Source organism: Coenobita brevimanus, chromosome 97, assembly GCF_032717465.1.
Source record: "Coenobita brevimanus isolate Jiangsu-jjx chromosome 97, ASM3271746v2, whole genome shotgun sequence".
NCBI classification, from domain to species: domain Eukaryota; kingdom Metazoa; phylum Arthropoda; class Malacostraca; order Decapoda; family Coenobitidae; genus Coenobita; species Coenobita brevimanus.
In genome coordinates, this window is record NC_137050.1 from 34615184 (window position 1) to 34635797 (window position 20614).

At 44.3% G+C, this 20614-nt stretch overlaps 1 protein-coding gene across 1 annotated transcript in view; it reads right to left on the reverse strand.

The window, feature by feature from the left end:
- LOC145413653 (uncharacterized) overlaps positions 1–20614 on the reverse strand; it is a 204735-nt gene that overhangs the window by 60054 nt on the left and 124067 nt on the right. The window contains exon 8 of the mRNA XM_080283311.1: positions 19419–19579. Coding sequence (XP_080139437.1) covers positions 19419–19579 — 161 coding nt within the window. The remainder of the gene's footprint in view (positions 1–19418; positions 19580–20614) is intronic.

The following is a 20614-nucleotide window of genomic DNA, read 5'->3' on the forward strand; positions in this document are numbered from 1 at the left end:
AACCCCAAGAGTTAAGAAACTTCTGACGCACGCCACCAAGTTAGAGATCACCAAGATGAAGGAGGAGGGTCAAGGAAACACCGCCATCGGGAAAGCCCTGGGACTGGCTGAATCAACAGTGAGAACAGTGTGGAAGAACCGTGATGCCATAAGGGCTCTAGTGAAGACATATGGTGCCTCTGACCTAGACGGCTGTTCGCGGGTTGGAAATTGTGCGATGATACTAATGGAGTGGTATCTTGCCACCTTCATAATGAGGAAGGAGAAGGAAGGTGTTCCACTGAATGGAAGATTTATTCGGAACCAAGCCCAGCTCTTTTACAAGGCAGCATCTCGCAAGTTAAATGTGGACAAACCTTTCAAGGCATCGGTTGGATGGCTGGACCATTTTCTCAAGCACAAGGAACTCCGTCACGTCAAAGTGTCTGGTGAACGTGGCTCTGCCGACGAGCTGGCTGTGAGAGACTATCCTGTGATATCTAGAGCACTTCTTGAAGAGGGACAGTACACCAAGGACCAGATCTACAACTTCGATGAAACGTCGTTATACTACAAGGCCATGCCCAAATCAACTTACATCACTAAAAAACAGAAACAAGCCCCTGGTCGCAAGCTCCAGAAGTGTAAGATGATGGTAATGTTCGCTGTAAACCTGTCTGGGAGCCACAAGATGAGGCCAGTTGTTGTACACACAGCTTCACACCCAAGGTGCTACAAAAACCTCACGAACATGGACGCAAGTGGAGTGTATTGGTACAAGTCTGCAAATGGTTGGATGACTGGGAACATTATGGCAGACTGGTTAACGAGGCGCTGTGTCCCCGATGCCAGGGCCAAGTGTCGGGAACCAGGCATTCCATTTAAGATGCTTCTTGTGCTTGACAATGCACCAAGTCACCCTCCATACCTGGAAGATCTGCACAAGGATTGTCATGTTGTGTTTCTGCCACCCTGCACGACGTCACTATGGTCGTACCATTCTAAAGTGGCGGTTTGGGTGGGGCATGAACCTCTGTACAGTGTTGCCACGTTTTCCATACTCGCGATGCCTCTCTCTCTCTCCTGGGGGGATGTGCATCACCCTAGGGAATTTTGTTTCTTTTATGTCTTATAAACTTGTGCTTTCATTTCTTTATTTTGTTTTTTATTACTGTATATTATTGTTTTACATATGACGCCAGATGACCTCGATGTTACGGCGCTTTTTCATTCAATCATTCTCGCCCTCCTTCCTTCCCCCCCCTTCATCTTTCCCTCAGCTTGACAATGCACTCAACACTGCCCCTGGCCTGCCTTCTCTCTCTCTCTCTCTCTCTCTCTCTCTCCTGGGGGAAATGTGCGTCAATTTTGTTTCTTTTATGAGTGACTTATAAACTTGTGCTTTCATTTCTTTATTTTGTTTTTATTATACCTAATTATGTTTAAAAATATTATTGTTTTACATATGGCGCCAGATGACCTCGCTGTTGTGGCGCCATGATTTGTTTTCATTCAATCACTCTCTCCCTCCTTCCTTCCCTCTTTTCCTCCATCTCTCACTCAGCTGCACTCAACACTGCCCCTGGTCTGCCTCCCCCCCTCTCTCTCTCTCTCTCTCTCGTCTGTGGTATTTTAGGATACATTTTGGTTATTTTCTTTTACGTTATAATGTACATATTGTAAATTTGACTTTATTTCCACACCACCCAGGAGGTTAAAGTCTTGGTGCGTTTTTTTTTAAGAGGTGTTCCCAAACAGGCCTATTAATCCTCTATCCCTCACAGATGACCAGGTCGGACTGGGTGTGTGTGTGTGTTGCCGCTCACGAGGGTTTAGTGTATATATATTTTTTACTAAGAAACTGGCATATATTTGCTTATATTCCTGCACATTATCTTTTAATCATAATTGTGACATTATTACCAACCCCAGAAATACGGTAACAGCCAATAAAAGCGACTACTTTTTTTTAAGCAACACTGTAAAATAATTATGCCACGTTTCTGTATTGCCGTATAAATATTTTACGCATAATCAGTTTACTGTTCTTTCATATATTATAATACACACGTTAACATTATATTCTTATGTGTTTATCTTATTGTGATGTCTATAACATATATCAGAGCCGTTAACATAGCGGGTATGGAACACGTGGCACCACTGTACAGAGGTTCGTGCCCCACCCAAACCGCCACTTAAGATTGGTGCCACCATAGTAAAGCCACTGGATCAAGAACTGATCGCCACTGTGAAGCACTTCTACCATAAGCAAGTGTACGACTACCTAGGCAGGAAGACTGACACACAAGAGGAGCTTCATGCCCTTCAAGAAGATCACGACGAAGACCTCGATGAGGCACCTGCTCCCGTTTCATCTCCGCCAGCAGCGGTATCACAACCCGCCACAGGTGACATGACTGTTAAGGCATTTTGGCGTCATTTTACAGTGAGAGATGCAGTTGAATTTCTCCTACAAGCCTGGCACCAGATTACACCTGCAACGATGAACCATGCGTGGCGAATGCTCGTGCCTCACTTATGCACGACCCAGGAGACTGCCATTCAATCACTGGCCGAGGCTGAGGCAGCAACACTGACAGCAGCACAAGCTGCACCAGGTTTCGAGGACGTTACATTGGTGGACATACGAGAAGTGCACACCGCTAATGAGGAACAGCCTCCCGAGAAAGTGTTGCAACTGATAGACGAGGCTGACGCAAAGCCCAACGCCAGCAGGGTCAAGTTGAGCAGCCTAGTGTGATGGAGGGCAGGACTGAGCTGTGTATGTCAAGAATAAGCAAGATCCTTGCTGCCGTGGATAAGCTCTGGGAAGAGGTGAAGGAACAGGAAGTGAGCAGCCTAAGAACAGAGGAAGTTCTGGTTGGTATCGACAAACTCTTCCGTTTCTACACACACAGGCACAGGCAAGAAATAAACAGAAGACAGATGCTCATAACAAGTTACACACAGCAGGCTCAAGTTAATGAAACTGAGGAACCAGCTACAGTGTCTGCTCCTGTTCCTGTTGAGGATGAAGAGGATGCAATGTCAGAAGTGTCAGCATTGGACTTTGAAGGGTTTATGGCCGAAGTGAGTGACTTTGAGGCTCCTGGGGAAGGTGCTTAAGAGGAGTCTGTGGAGGGAAGTGTTGGTGCGGCAGGAGGTGCAGCGGGGGGTTTGGCACTGTAAGTGTTGCCGCACCTGGGAATCCCTGTTATTTAAGTCCATCAGGCCTGTTGTCTACTGTTGGTAAGGTGACTAACCATAGTTTTGTTATTGTAGCTAAATCTGTAGTTCAGTGTCTGAAAAATATGACCTTTATTATGTCTCTAAGGGCCAAAAAATGTCCAGGTATGAGGGGGTACTGCCCATATGTAATTTTTCCCACAAGATTATGTATTCACAGTGCGCGAATTCTCAGTGCGCGAGGTCGTGGACCACCCAATCTCTCGCGCACTGCTAGCCTACTTTCTATAGTCAGATGCCATGATCCTGTAAGGGTGGTTGTTTGTCTTTGAGTTAAGATGAGCATTCGCAGTAAGGTATAGATACTATATAGTACCAGAATTACTAATTTCCTATTTTATCATTGGGCAATTCAGAATGCTGCCATATGGGTGTTTTTTCATAATGATATGTACGGCACAAATTTTTTTCATTCATTTAAGGCGAGTCCCTTGACTAATAATGTCACAAAATGCTTGGTGATGTTGTTTCAAATGTTTTGTGGAGTTGGCTATATACTGTATGTCATGAGATGAAGATTTACCTGTTTTACACACATGTAAGAATATTTCCTGATTTATGCTTTTATTCAAATACTCCCAGTGGTCACCAGCAAAGGTATTAAAAGAAAAAAGCTGTTTCACCAGATAGTCGCTGCCTGCGGTATGACATGTTCTACAGATCAAAACACACCCACATGTATTCTCAGATGTTTCCCAAACTTTTCTTCTTATTGGTTCTTTCTTGGCAGATGAAAATTTGGCCCAGTGTCTGACATCCCTCGCACCCTTCTTTCTTGAGTCTGACCAGCAGTCAGCCACAGCACATAGAAAGTGTGTCATACTGACTGTTAACAAAAGTCTGCTGACAAACACTCATACACCAGGCACCTTGGAGCTCTGGATCAGAGACCAAATTCAGTATTTTTTTTACATCAGATAAATCTGCTAATTTGACTTGACAGCAATATCCATGACTTTACAATGGTTTGAGTTCATATGAAGACGAATACTAATATAACTCCTAAGCTGTACTGATTGTCATTTACACCATACATAACAGATTCTAGCAATGGTTATAATGGTTGGTATTGTGAAACATAAGCCGTGCTATGCATATCATCTCTAAACAACAGACATATTTAACTTTAGATATATCCATCCATCCATCATACTATCCTACCTTGCCCCATGAGGAACACAGAAGCCCGGGGCTAGGCATGTTGGTCTTGACATTTAAGATGAGAGTGACCAGCTTCACTCATCCCTGAGTGGCATTACGTGAGCAATAACCGCAACCACCCCTTGGATATAAACCTGCACAGGCTCAATCCGATTGGAGCGCCGCAATTACCCACTAAACTACCAGATGCTATAATTTAGTTATATGGTTACCACCCAGCATAGTAAATGGTTTCCTGGTGTACAGGAAACCATCTGGCATGTCACTCAGTGTAGAGTCACCCATAGACAGAAGGAGAAGAAAGAATGAAGGAAAGAAAGACAAAACAGGGAGTGTAAAGTCACCCACAGGCAGAGGGACGAGGAAAGAATGAAGTAAAGAAAGACAAAGGAGGAAGGAAGGAAAGGAGGGTGGAGAGGAAAGGGCAGACACCCAAGAGCAGCACTACATCGAGTGAGTGGATGGTGAGCGCCCCCACCTACCACCAGACTTTAGACATACTATATTTTAACTATAATTTGCTTCTCAGATAGTGAGAAGTTTCTGCATATATGGGCTGAGAGATGAATCACAGATTCATTGCTGAGTTTGTTCCTTTGACCCTGCCATCTCTGTCCGTGGGAACCACAGTCTCTTTGATGAAAATCTAATTTTTTTCTTTTAATACGTTTGTTGGTGACCACTGGGAGTATTTGTATAAAAGTATGAATCAAGAAATATTCATACATATGTGTAAAACCGATACATCTTCATCTCTTGATGTATATAGCCAACTTCACAAAATATTTGAACAAGATCACAAAGTATTTTGTGACCTCATTATTAGGCATGGGACTCACCTTAAAAGAATGAAAAAAAATTTGTACATAATATCATTATGAAAAAACACCCACATGGGTGCATTCTCAATTGCCCACAAAATAAAATTGGAAATAAAAAATTCTGGCGGTTTGTAGCATCTGTGCCTTGTTCTGGGCTTAATGCGGCATCTCCTAGCATTTTACGGGGAGGGGCACTATCCCTCCACAAACCTACTTGTTGACACAGAGGGGAACATGTATGGGTTGGCTACATGGTTACCACCCAGCATTGTAAATGATTTCCTAGCTTACAGGAAACCATCAGGCTTGTCACTCAATGTAAAACCACCTGAAAAGAAAAAAGAGTACGAAAGTGTGATGGGAAAGATGGGAGCTAAAGGAAAAGATAAGGACAGACGCAGACAAGAATGATAATGGTGAAAGAATAAATAGGCAGCACTACATCAAGTGAGTGGATAATGGTAGCCACCACCTACCACCCTAACTTCAACTTCTAAAAACCAAGCCAAATCTTGGTTAACAATGTATGAAATATAAAATGTATGTAAACTTCTGATCCATCCATCCATCCATCATCCAATCCAATACTGCTCCATGAGAAATGTAGGAGTCCGGGGCTAGGCAAGTAGGTCCTGACATTTAAGATAATAGTCACCAGCCTCACTCATCCCTAAGTGGCATTACATGAGCAATAAACTCCAACCTCCCCTTGGATATAAACCTAAACAGGCCCAATCCAATTGGAGTGCCTTAATTACCCACTAATCCACCAAGTGCCATATTTTGGTTATATGGTTACCACTGGATTTAACTCACTAGTAGTCAAGGACTATCCCTACATATCTCATGATTCAAACTGCAATTCACTCAATGTAGTGCTGCTTTGGGTGTCTGCCCTTTCCTCTCCTCTATCCTTCCTCTTCTGTCTGTCTTTCCTTCATTCTTTCGTCTGCCTACAGGCAACTTTACACTCCCTCTTCTGTCTTTCATTCTTTCTTTCCTCTTCCTTCTGCCTATGGGTGACTCTACACTAAGTGACAAGCCAAATGGTTTCCTGCACACCAGGAACCATTTACTATGCTGGGTGGTAACCATATAAACAAATTATGGCGTCTGGCGGTTTAGTGGGTAATTAAGGCGCTCCAATCAGATTGAGCCTGTGTATGTTTATATCCAAGGGGTGGTTGGGGTTTATTGCTCATGTAAATGCCACTCAGGGATAAGTAGGGCTGGTCACTCTCATCTTAAATGTCAGGACCAATTTGCCCAGCCCTGGGTTCCTCCGCTCCTCATGGAGCGACATAGGAATGGATGATGGATGGATGGAAAACTGCAACCCATAATATAAAGCATGAATGACTCAAGTACGGTGTAGGTCAACCAAATACATAGAAGTACAGTAAAACCTCACTTTATCAGACTACTTGGGTCCCAAGCCACTCCAAAAAAAAGCGAATTTCCAATAAAAATGACATCCGGACTTCCTCCTGCTAATGCGGACATTTTCCAATACAGTATGTCAGACATAGTCTGGATTGCACCAACTTCTTTTTTTCATTAGCACTGTTGCTTCATTGTTATCCAACTCATATCCAGTAATCTACATCCTCAAGATCCCGACCCACTTCAATGCCCATTGAACGTCCATCACCAAGGTCAGAACAACCTCCCAGTGCCCATCAAATGCCCAACATCAAGGTCATGACAACCACTCAATGCCCATCATCAAGGTCATGACAACCACCCACTGCCCATCCAGCCCCCATCATCAAAGTCACGACAACCGCCCAATGCCCATCTAATGCCCATCATCTAGGTCACAACCACCACCCAATGCCCATCATCAAGGTCACAACAACCACCCAACGCCCATCCAATGCCCATCATCAAGGTCATGACAACCTATCCACACATCTTCATCCTCCACCATCCTCCTGCCCAAGCTGGACTGAGGTCAGGCAGTCTGGACTGCTTCTAGCTTTATCAGACTTTTACTGATATATGAGAATTTAGTATGATAGGCTCAAGTCCTATAAAAACGAATTTGGTTTATTGAGGTCCGTCATATTGAGGTTTGACCGTGTATTGCACTGTAGTGGCTCACATTACACATACTAAAATTGTCATGCTTTTCTAGATTTTAGGACAGTCTTTGGTCAAGTATATCTTATTTACTTTGAAAAACTAAGCACTGATGGTTTCCTGGTTGAAGTTGAGCAACACTTTTTGGTTACAGTGTCTTCCACCAAGCTAAATATTCATTCAGGTTACACTCAGATCTGAATATCATTTATGCATGCAAACATTTGACTGCCCATACATACACATCATCTGAAGATGCTAACCACCTTTTCATTATATATATATAATCTCTCTATCTATTGCCAGACCCTTCAATCCCGTTTGGGGTGGCCACAAACAAATCACCTCCGCGTCATCCTGTCCCCCGCCATTTCACTGCCCTGCTCCCAACTCACACCCCCCTCTCTCATATGCCTCTCCACCCCATCCCTCCATCTCATCCTCGGCCTCCCCCTCCCTCTTCCCCCCTCCACCTCACTCACATACACTCTCTTCGTCAGTCTTTCACCCTCCATCCTCTCCACATGGCCAAACCACCTCAGTGTGTTCCTCATAACACTTCCTATCACATCCACATCCACACCACAACGCTCCTTTATATCCTCATTCGTCAGCCTGTCTCTCCATGTGACTCCACAGGCTCCTCTTAAATAACTCATTTCCACTGCTCTCACTCTTGACTTGTGTCTTCCAACAATGTCCAAGCTTCACTTCCATATGTTAGAGTTGGTATCACAATACTGTCATGTAGTAACTTTTTCACTTCCATGCTCACTTCCCTGTTTCTTATCACTGCTTTCAAAGAACCAGCAACCTTTCTTCCCTGCTGTACCCTTTCAAGCACTTCACCCTCCAAACCTCCATCCTTACTCATCACATTACCCAAGTACTTAAACATACATTTTCCAAGTCCTCACCATCCAACCTCGCTGTACATTCACTGACTTCACCTCTCTCAAAGACCATCACATTACTCTTCCCTACATTCACCTTTATATTCCATTTCTTGCACACTCTCCCAAACTCATCCACCAGACCTTGCAGCTCCCCTTCGTCTTCACTCAACAACACAGTATCATCTGCAAAAAACAGTACAGGGAGTTTCCAAACACCATCCTCTCTCACCAGGGCCACTCCAACATCCACTACCCTACCTTGTACCTCTTTTATTACCCATCTATGAACAGACTGAACAACCATGGAGACATGACACATCCCTGTTTCAATCCAACCTCTAAAGAGAAAAATTCACTCAGTTCACCATCCACATGCACTGCAGCCTTAGCACCATCATACATACTCTTCACAGCATTCAACAACTTTCTATCTACTCCATATATTCTTAATACTTTCCACGATCTTTGTCTATCCACCCTGTCATATGCATTCTCCAAATCCATAAAAGCCGCATACAACTTCTTTCCCTTCTCTAGAAACTTTTCCAATAAAGATCTAAGAATGAATATCTGATCTACACAACCTCTTCCCTTCCTAAAGCCTCCCTGTTCTTCTCCAACTAATTCCTCTGTTCTTTCTCTAACTCTGTCAATAAGTATCCTACCATACACTTTTCCTAATATACTAAGAAGACAAATGCCCCTATGATCACCACACACTTCTTTTTCCCCTTTTCCTTTGTACAAGGGAATAATTATACCTGACTTCCAATCCTCCGGGACTCTACCTTCCTCCCAGGCCAATCTGCACATCTTCCACATCCAATCTACTACTATCTCTCCCCCATGCTTCAACATTTCACCACACACTCCATCAATTCCCAATCTGCACATCTTCCACATCCAATCTACTACTATCTCTCCCCCATGCTTCAGCATTTCACCACACACTCCATCAATTCCTGGGGCTTTCCCCACTTTAACTTTCTTGATTGCTTCCACAACTTCTATCCTACTGATTTCTTCCTGTCTTCTCACCTCCCTCCTTCTCCCAGCCATTCCCCAGCCACTTATACTCGCATTACTTCCATCCTGTATGTTCAACAATTCCTTAACCCGCCGCGTCCCGACCACTTTTTGACCACTGGTACCCCCCAATCCCGACCATTTTTCGACCCTTTTTTTTTTTTTGCTTAAACTTTCGCTTTTGGTCAGAAACAATGGTCAGTGGCAAAGAAATTGGTCCCCGGGGTCCCTAATTACCCTAACCAGGTATGCCTTGGTCCCACCTGGCCCCGTGTTCTCCGTAGGCGGTCTGAGCCTCTAACGTTTTCTATGGTATTATAAGTCTGGGAAACCAATGAAAGTAAGTAGATATGTATTTATTATAAACATAAAAACATGTGATAAAAGAGTATATTGGATTTTATACAAAAATAGAGCAGAAATAAGCATTGTACCATCGTGCGAAACAAGCAAAATCGGGCAACTTGGTCACGATGAATCTCTAACATTCTAAAATCATGATACATATAATTTTTTTTACTTACATAATACTTCTACAATAACATTATACCATTTTACGTTTTATTGAACTGTTTTTACGTATTCACAGGCCTTTTGATAACATTTAGCGTAATGTTAGCGCTTATTTACGTAGTGAGTGAACTCGCTGTGACTGTTGTTTCAACTCGTATTGTGTTTTTTATACTTCCATAATACTTTTCTAATATTATTATACACTTTTCAACTTTATAGAACTGTTTTGAGATTATTTCAGGCCTTACGTAAATATATAGCGTAATAATAGCGCATAATAACACACACGGTGAAGTCGCTATGACAACTATTTCAACTTACAACCTATTTTTGTACTTATATAATAATTCTCCACTAACATTGCACATGTTTACACTTGATATAATTGATATCACATAATTTCAGAACTTACGATGGAACTGAGCGTCATATTTGCGCGTACTTACACAGGGAGTGTTATCGCGATATCATTTGTTTCATCTTACACTAGTATTCAACTTATAAAATACCTTACTACTAACATTACAACAAATTCCACTGTATATAATTCCTATCACATACTTACTGACCAGAATGTGGGTGTACTCGTGACATCAATTATTACAACTTACACTATTGTTCAACTTATATGTTTTATTCATGCTAACATTACACCCGTTTCCACTTTATTTCCTTGCTATCACATATTTACTGACCAGATTTACACAGTGGGTGTAGTTTTGATATCAATTCTTTCAACTTACACTAATTCTCAACTTATACATTACTTTTCTGAAAAAATAACACCCATTTCAACTTTATATTTGACTTAGCACCTACTGACTGGCCTTATCATTATAATGAGCGTCATTTCGCCTTCCCACACAGTTTCAGTAGTGTAGGAAATTATGATACTCCTTGAAACAAGGCTGAAGGCACAACGCAACATTGCACTCGACACACTCGTATCTTGTGTCTTTTCTCTGAGTGGATGGTCTGACTGTCGAGTGCTTACATACATGGCAGCGACGCTGGGGTTTACGACGGTTTGGGTCGGAAGGGATTGCGCTGGGATAGTGGCGTCCTGCAAGACGTAGGGGAGTCTGAGCAGCCATGGGGGTGCGGGTGCGGTGTGTGGGTCTGTCCTGGGCATGCTTGGCAATTATTTCACGTGCCAGCTCCCTCACAAACCCCTCAAAGGTCTCAGATACTCCGGTGGTCATTGCGTGCAGGTAGTGGGCGTTCAGGACCGTGATGTCAAGCAAGTGGAAAAAGAGTTTCTTGTACCACTTCATCGTGGTCCTGGCACAGTCAACACTTGAAATCATCGAGTCTGACTGATCAACTTGCCTCATGTTCAGATTATAGGCAGGTACAGACTCGGGTTTCCATACGTTGCGCCTCCTCTCGCTACGGTGATCCACGGAGTCTGTGCGGTGCATCAGGGGGCTGTGAACAGTTGATAGGAGGCAAACATCCCTGTTGTGGTTCCACAGGGTTGCAAGGATGTTATTGGCCTGGAAGAAAACCACCTCGTTCTTGTCAAGTTTCCTCCCTATCTTGACCATATGGCGACAGTTTCTCTTGACTGTACCACAGACTCCGGTGTCGTGTTGGTGGAGGAACCTAGCAAGAAGAGGGCTAGTGTACCAGTTGTCCAGGTACAACACATGACCACGATGAAGGTACTCTTCTATCATTGTCTTCACCACGGCCCCAGAGAGTCCTATACTCCGATCTTCTGTTATATCTGTCTGTGCGCCCATGTACAAGACTATGTCTTGCACATAACCAGTCTTACAGTCACACATAACAAAGATCTTGAACCCGAAACGGTGTCTCTTGCTGGGTATGTACTGCCTAAAGGAAATATTGCCTCTCCACAACACAAGACTCTCGTCTATGACGAGGTCTCTGTAGGGATAAAATGAGGAGCGGAACATTTGCCGTAAATGATCAAATACCAGCCTAATTCTCCTCATTTTATCGGTGTTATTTGCATTGGCTGGATCTTCTGCATCAAAAAAGTGGAGGCGGCCGAGAGTATACTGAAATCGGTTACGACTCATCACCTTTCCAAAGAAAGGTGTGAGGATGATTGGGTCAGTTGTCCAGTAGGCAGGAATTTGGTTTTTCCTTACCACACCCATCAAGATAACCAGGGCCAAAAATAGGAACATCTCTGAAATTGTCACGGGATAGTCATACTGTTGGGAATGCCTGCTCGTGGTTCCCAAACGTTCACTTTCACGGCGCTGTGATTGTGAAAAAATATTAGTTTGTTCAACTATGCGCCCCACAAACGCCTCACCAAAGAACAAGTTGAAAAAATCCACCCTTGACGAACCTGCATTTACACCTGGAGCCTTGCAACCTGACCGCCACTCCTCAGTGAAAGGGTGAATGATGGGAGTAAAATTACTCCCATCTTCCCAGTTCCACGTGACACCACCGTCTCCAGCCACGTCCCCATCGTCCCCTTCGTCAGGGTGGGGAGGTGAGGGTGGTGGGGGAGGTGAGGGTGGTGGGGGAGGTTGGGGAGGTGGAGCGGCGCCTCTCATCACTCGCACTTCTCTTCCCACTCCCTTTTCCTTTACCCTTTCCCTTCCCTTTCTTTCCTTTCCCCACATCCTGGGGCTGTGGGGAGGAAGTTTGGGAATATTCAGGGGCGAAAGAAGTGCTGGGGAGTGACTCCACCTCCTCTCCCCTAGGCCTACGTGCACCACGTGCTCGTGCTGCCTCACTCACACCACTTGCCCCTTCACCCCGCACTACCCCCACACCACTCTCACTTTCACCCCGCGCTGCCGCCACAACACTTTCCCTTTCCCCCAGCAATCCCACCACACCACTTGCCACTTCCCCAGACAAAGTACTTTCACCATACCTTATATGTCGTCTCGCCCCACCTTCTGATCCTCGTGGTGATATTTTCTCTTTTCCCAACCACGTGGCGATATCACGTCCTAAGCCTCCGTCATCCTCATCATCCTCATCCTCGTCCTCATCAGATTCGGGATGGAGAGATAGCTGTGCACGTGGTTGGGGAGCAGGCTGGCCTTCCCTTGCCTTACGGTATGTCACATACCGCGTTTTTCGGGGCGAAGGGACCTCCTCATCACTGCTACTTATTTCTTCCTCTGGCTGGACGTAATCGCGATCTACCACATCATCGTCAAGTGGAGAATCACTATCTCCAGTGAAGGCTTCCAGGGCGGATACTATTTCCTCGTCTGAGAGACCTTTCCGCGCCATGTCTGACCTGGGTCACTGCTAGCAGGTGAGTGACCAAGACAAGGGCGAGCGCGGGTCACGCGGGGTCTAGGACGCTGCCCGCCTGGCGGCAGGTAGGGGAGGCTTGGGTACGTGGGCGAATCGAAAATCTCGCGCGAATTTTGAAAATTGTGGAAATTATGAACCTTGCAATTGCAGGACGTTGAAGTACGTCGACGGGATTAGCTGTGACATAACGTGAGGACGTGGAAGTACGTCGACGGGACGCCGCGGGTTAAAGTGTTCTCTCCATCTGCTCAATTTTTCTCCCGTCTCCACTAGTAATCTACCATTTTTATCTTTCACTCCCCTGCTAACTTCACTTCCACCCTGTCTTACTCTCTTCATCTCTTTCCAGAACATCTTCTTACAGTCCCTCCACTTTACACTCAAATTCCTTCCAAATTCCTCATCCACTCTCTTCTTACTCTCTATTACTAACCTTTTCACCTCTCTCTTTCTTTCTACATATACTGCAACTCTCTCTTCCGCCTCTCAACTTCTTCCACGCCCCTATTTCTCATCCATTCATTGTATGCTTTCTTCTTTTGTGCCACAGCCTGTCTCACCTCTTCAGTCCACCACGCTGTTCCTTGCACCCCCCTCCGTCTTCTCTTCCTCCCACACACCACAAGCCGCACACATTTCTTCTGTAAATATCCTGCACACACCTTCCACGTCCCCCATCTGCTCCAATTCATATTTGCCCAATCGTTCCTCCACTTCTCTCTTATACTCTGCCTTTTTCTCATCCTCTTATAACCTTTCCACTCTCCTTGCAACTACTCCTTCCTCTCATCTTTCCCTTCTTCTATTCCTCCATCTTACTTGTATCCTAATTCTGGCCACCACAAAGTAGTGGTCAGAAAGTCCACTCCCCCAACCTCTATGAGTTCTTGCATCCACTACACATCTTCGCATCCTTTCATCCACACACACATAATCAATCACTGCCTTCCTTTCATTCAGTTCACCACCCACCCTTCTCATCACTCGCCATGTATACCTGTGGATCATTTTATGCCTGAAGAGGGTATTGGCTATTACCAAACGCCTCCCAGCACAAATGTCCACTAACGCACTGCCATTCTCATCTATCGCAGCAGGCACACCCCACTCACCAACTATTCCATCCACCTTTACATTCCCTACTTTACCATTCATATTACCGGTCAAAAACACTCTCTCATTCCTTCCAAACTTTCCCATGCACACTTCCACATTTGTCCAGAACTCTTCTCTCACTCTGGTAGCACGATCTTGCGTTGGCGCATACACACACACAATCGCCCACATTTGTAGTCCAACTTTCAACTTTACCCACACAATCCTTGACCCAACTGATCCATACTGTCTTATATCTAATGTGGGCATTAAATTGCAAACCTTGTGTAGCACAGTGATGAAGAAGCATAGGCAAGATTAACTTTTTCAGTCAAATAAAGGATTGTTTTGCTGTACTAGCTGAGTTTAACCCCTCTACACTGGGCTGTTTATACCATCGTCACCCTCTCAGTATGGGCAATTTTCCCAAAGTTGCTTGTTTTCAAACCTTAACATCTCGGAAAGTATAAAAGTTAGGGAAACAATTAAAAACCATATTACTCACCAACTCCTCTTCTTGCGAAAAATAACATCCCCAGGTCTGTAGGTGGTCAAATTGATGAGTAAGGACATGAAGAAAATATATGAATTTTGGCTGCGAGGCAGGCTGTATTCATGTATGCGCATGTGGAACCGACTTTCGCTTTGCTCTGAATGTGATAACTTCTCCATTACTAGATAAACTAGACACAGTTGCATCCAAGAAATGCTCAATAGCATTATCATTTAGCCCTTTCCTATTGTCCTTGGAAAGAGGCTTGGCAGGGGTGGATGAGGCAAGAGTACACGTATGGCAGGAACGGAACTGGACAAGAGACTTAAGAAAAACATTGTCCTGCATCTGACAGAGTCACAAAGATGACTGAGGTTTGCTTGCCTTGGGTGCCAGGAGGCTATCCCCACCCTTTGGTGATGAGATCAAGTGGCAGCCACTTCACTCTGTGGCATGAATACAACTGCCGTTATACTCATCCCCCAGTGCCTCCAATTCACCAATTTCACATCGGATATAATCATCACCCAGTGGTTAGGGGTTAAACAAAGATTCCAAATACCGTTCATCCCCTTGTCTCAGAGTTACTGTCCCTTTATTGACCCCATCCACTGCCGTAATCTTATTATACACAGTAAAACACTTCTTTATTTAGACTACAGTGAGAGGAGTGACTAAATTTTACAACTAAATAAGGAATAAGGAATGGAATCACTCTCATCTTAAATATCAGGACCAACTTGCCTAGCCTCAGGCTCCTACGCTCCTCATGAGGCAGAGTAGGATTGGATGATGGATGGATGGATGGAAGAACTAATGGCTGCAAGCAGTTTCCCTGTGGGTATACACCATTTACGTACATAAGCCCACACAACACGTGTGCACTGTACAGTACATCATTTATGTACATATACATGTAGTAGGTGGTATGCAGGATGAAGAGATCATGGTCTTGGGAGGGGACTTAAATGGTCATGTAAGTGAAGCAGTTCAAGGTTATGAGGGAGTACATGGGGGATGTGTGTATGGTATAAGGAATGCAGAAGGGAAAAGGATACTTGAGTTTCGGGAGGCAACAAACACAATTCTGTGCAACACTCATTTTAGGAAAAGAGTGAGTAGGTTAATTACATACGAGCCTGGGGGAAATAGCAGTCCAATAGATTATTTTCTGGTTAGGAGGGCTGATAGGAGGTTAGTGAAGGATGTTAAAGTTATAGGAAGTGAGGAGTGTGAGCAACAGCACAAACTATTGATTTGTGATGTGGTGATTAAAGAACGAGTGATGAAAAAGAGGACATACGTACCTAGGAGGAAAATATGGATGCTGGGAAACCAAGCAGTAAGGGAAGCCTTCTATAGCGAGATGGGGAGAGTGGTAGCTGAACAGGGAGCTGTAGACAGGGGCGTTAGTGAACAGTACAGAGCCCTCGAGAACAACCTCTTGAGAGGTACTGATGTAATATGCAGTTGGACAAGAGGCCCACCAAGACATAAAGTAACTTGGTGCTGGGATGAGGGTGTAGAAGCTGCAGTTAAGGAGAAAAGAAGACTTTTCCAAGAATGGAAGAAGGGTGGTAACAAGGAGGAATACTTGGCTGCCAAGCATAGGGTTAGAAGAGAGGTATACAGGGTGAAGTCTATGTCACAGAGACTTTTACTTGATAACCTGAATCATGGGGAAAGGAAAAATATGATATTTAAGGTGGCAAATCAGATGAAGAAGGATAATCATGATACTACAGGTGAGCAGTGTGTGAAGAATGATGTAGGAAGGGTAGTGGTGATATTAAAGATGCATGGAGAGAACCAGTTGTTGGATGAGGAGTTTGACTGGGATATGGAAGGTTTGGAGCCAGCAGATCCAGTGTTTGGCCCTTGGCCTTTGATTGACGCTGCTACTGTGAGTGAGGCAATAGGTAGGATGCAGGTGGGGAAGGCAGCAGGTGTGTCTGGGTTGACTGCTGAAATGCTGAAGGCTCAGGAGATACAGGGGTGAGGTCAGTCAGTGACCTGATAAATATGATTACATATGAGTGTGTTGTCCCAGATGATTGGCTGAAGAGTGTAATTGTAAATGTGTATAATGGGAAGGGTGATGACCTGGAAAGAGGAAATTATAGAGGTATTAAGCTTATAGATCAGATAATGACGGTAATGGAAAGAGTTCTGGAAGGTATGATTAGAGAAAGAGTGAATATTGATGAGATGCAGTTTGGATTTATGCCAGGCAGGGGGACCACTGATGCCATATTCATTGTTCCACAGCTTCTGGAAAAATATATTGGGAAGGGATCTGTATTTTGTTTTTGTTGATTTGGAAAAGGCTTTTGACAGAGTCCCTAGAGAGGTGGTGAAGTGGGCAATGAGAAAGCTTGGCTAGGAGGAGTGGCTGGTTAGGGTGCTTATGGTTCTGTACATGGGTGCTCGCATCCAGGTAAGAGTGAATGGAGATTTGAGTGATGAGTTTTCCGTGAACGCTGGTGTGCATCAGGGGGTCAGTTTTGAGTCCCATGTTGTTTATCATGACACTTGAAGCCCTTTCACGTGACTTCAGAAACGGACTCCCGTTGGAGATGTATGCTGATGATTTGTTGTTGATTGCAGAGAACGAAAAGGAGGCAGAGGAAAGATTTAGGAAGTGGAGAGATGGTATGAGGCACAAGGGCTTAAGAGTATATGCAGATAAAACAAAAGTGATGATATCTAGGGTTGGTGGCGGTACTGTCAAAGACGAGGGGAGTGGCCATGTGCGATTTGCCACAAGGGCGTGGGAAGTAATTCCATCTTGTGCAGTGTTTGTGATAAATATGCGCACAAGAGACGTAGTGGTATCAGAGGTAGACAGCGAAATAATGCTGATTTTATGTGTGCGGCGTGTCGGGGAGAGCAGGTGGAGCTTTCCAGGCATGAAAGGATTGAACTTGCTGGTGAATCTCTTGAATGTGTGGAAGAGTTTTATTTGAGAGACATGTTGTGTGCTGGAGGTGTGGCTGAAGCTAGCTCTGTGGCTAGGATGAGAAGTGGTTGGAAGAAGTTCAGGGAGCTGTTGCATCTCCTAACACAGAGGACTCCCCCTACGTGCTAAGGGGTCTTTGTATGCAGCATGTGTATTGTGATCCCTACCCTGACGTATGGAAGCGAGGTGTGGACCTTGCAAGAGGGGAACAAGTCAAGAGTGAGAGCAGTGGAAATGAGTTACTTGAGAGGAGCATGTGGAGTGACGTGGAGGGACAGGTTGACAAATGACGAAGTGAAGGAACGTTGTGGGGTAGATGTGGATGTGGTTGAAAAGATTAGGAGAAATACACTGAGGTGGTTTGGACATGTGGAGAGAATGGAGAATGAAAGACTGACTAAGAGGGTGTATGTAGGTGAGGTGGAGGGAGGGAGGGAGAGGGAGGGGTAGACAGAGGATGAGGTGGAGGGATGGAGTTGAGAGGTATATGAGGGATGGGGGGGTGAGTTGGGGGGAGGGTAGTCAAATGGTGGGTGACAGAGTGACTTGGAGGCATTTTGTCTGCGGCCACCCTTTGCGGGATTAGGGCGTCGGGCTATAGATAGATAGATAGATAGATGTGTTAGGAGTGTAATGCTGTATGGTAGTGAGACCTGGGCAGTAAAGGAGGAGAATATTCGTAGGTTCAGACATACAGAAAATGACAATGATTAGGTGGATGTGCAGTGTGTCCCTGCGTGCAAGGCCTGGGGGGGCTGGGTTTATTATGGAAGAGTTGAGAGGTAGGATAGGTCTGGAGTGTATTGGTGTTGTGATGAGGAGAGGTAGATTGAGATGGTCTGGGCATGTGGAGAGGATGGGGGATGATAACTGGGTGCAGAAGGTGAGAAGTGTTAATGTTGGGGGTCAGGTTGTTAGGGGTAGGTCGAGAAAGATGTGGGACGAGGTCATTAAGTGTGACCTCAGGGTCAATGGACTGAACAGGGAGGCTGCAATAGATCGTGCAGCATGGAAAGCCGCCATTAGGTGACCAAGGCCGACGCATGCAAGCATGTTGGAGCCTTCAAAAACGAAAACGATACCCACATGACTGTGTACATCATTTACGTACACAAACCACCATGACCAACACACTTATACACCACCAGTACACAGTATACCTCATTCTCAACACACTGCTTGCAAGAAGTAGACAGATGGCTACTGTACCAATGACCTTAGGAGGTACTAGCTTGAGTGTGAAATTCTGTGGCTACAAGCTTGGTAATTAACCACACAATCATCACTCTTATTCAAAGAACATTAAGCCACAAATGGTCACTTGGTGACCTTTGTTCTGAGTGACTGTAGGCTACATAAAGTCCAAGTCCAAGCTGAGACTCACGTTGCTAAAGATCTCATAACACATCTGAAATTTCGATTCTCCTAACAGCTTCCAGCAACAGCTGGGAAGTAATCAGCTAGTTTTAGCACATGGTTTAGCTTCCAGTCCACAGAAAAGATCAACTGTACCACGACCAACCCCGGTATAGGGATTCCTTAGGAAGAAATATGGCATCATAGTAAGGTTGTGTGCTACTGCTATATCATTTTCATACACACAAGGGAAATCTCATGCACTTGCGAGGTTCAAGGCAATAGTTAAATTACAAGTGATAATATAGGGATAAAAATCAACTGGGAAATACAGGAGCTTAAATGTGCTCATGATCAAGTTTTGATGAAATATATAAAAACAAGCTGCACAAACTAGTACAGTACTGTGCTTGAAACTAAAACCTTACTTTGTACAATATGCATTCATGAATTAATTGAACAGTACTGAAAATAGTCTTTTTGAAGCATGAAAGTATAATTATCTAGGACCATTATGGAATACTGACAGTGCCTTTGTAAATGAAAAGGTTTGGATCGATGGAGATGAGTTCAGATGCATGGCGAAGGCGGATGTGCTGGGCTTCTGCTGGGGCAGGATCCAGCGCTGACACAGGTATGCCCTTGATGCTGCAATTGCTGGTCTTCTCATTGATCTGATACTGTATGCCTGCAGATGATAAGAGGTTGAGTCCTCACTAAAAGGGAAGTAACTTCAGAGGAATGTATAAATATTGCTGTTCTACCCATATGAAACATTTTTATACATGAGGGTAAGGTCTACAGTAAGGCTCTCTGACCTCATTTGGGTCATAGATGCTATATAGGCATTGGCACTACAAAAGTAGTAAATAGATTTTTATTATCACGACACCAAAATACTGTAATATCATCTGTAAATGGAACCCTTAAATTTCAACTCAGAATACTGGATATCTATTTCCTTGCACAACCCTCTGACTTCAACTCCTGAATATCAGACATCCATATTCTTGCAGAGCAGTTATACAATATGTGCTGCTCCACAACCCACAAATATCTATCTATCTACAGTCAGATTAATAAATTCTGGAGGGAATGGCCAGAATGAAACTGCCTAACAACATACAACAAAAGAAAATTATTTTTTGACCATAACTGACCAATTTTTTCTTTCTCTGAGGATATGGATCAGAAGGAAACTCCCAGGCACAATTTCTGCTTCTTTTTCTGTGGCTGGTGGTATGAGGCTTGTTACAACACAGGAACTGGGAAGATAGTCTCCACATGCTGACATTTCAAGATAATAAGAGGGAGGCTACAACACCCCATTCACCCCCCCCCTCCCCTCTTTTAACGGCTTGATTTCATGGTTTCAAGTCTTTTCCTTTCGTCCCCAATGACAAGAGGTGGTAACAATGAAGAATACTTGGGTGCCATGTGTAGGGATAGAAAAGAGGTATACAGGGCAAAACCTGAGTCTCAGAGACTTTTACTGGATAACCTAATGGTGTTGAAAGAAACAATATATTTATGGTGACAAATCAGAAGAAGAGGGAAAACAGAGATATCACAGGTAAGCAGTGTGTGAAAAATGATAAAGGAAAGGTAGTGGTGAGCAGTGAGGATATCAAAGATGCCTGGAGAGAGTATTATAACCGGTGGGTGAATGAGGAGTTTGGCTGGAACAGGAAAGTTTGGAGTCAGAGGATCCAGTGTTTGGCCC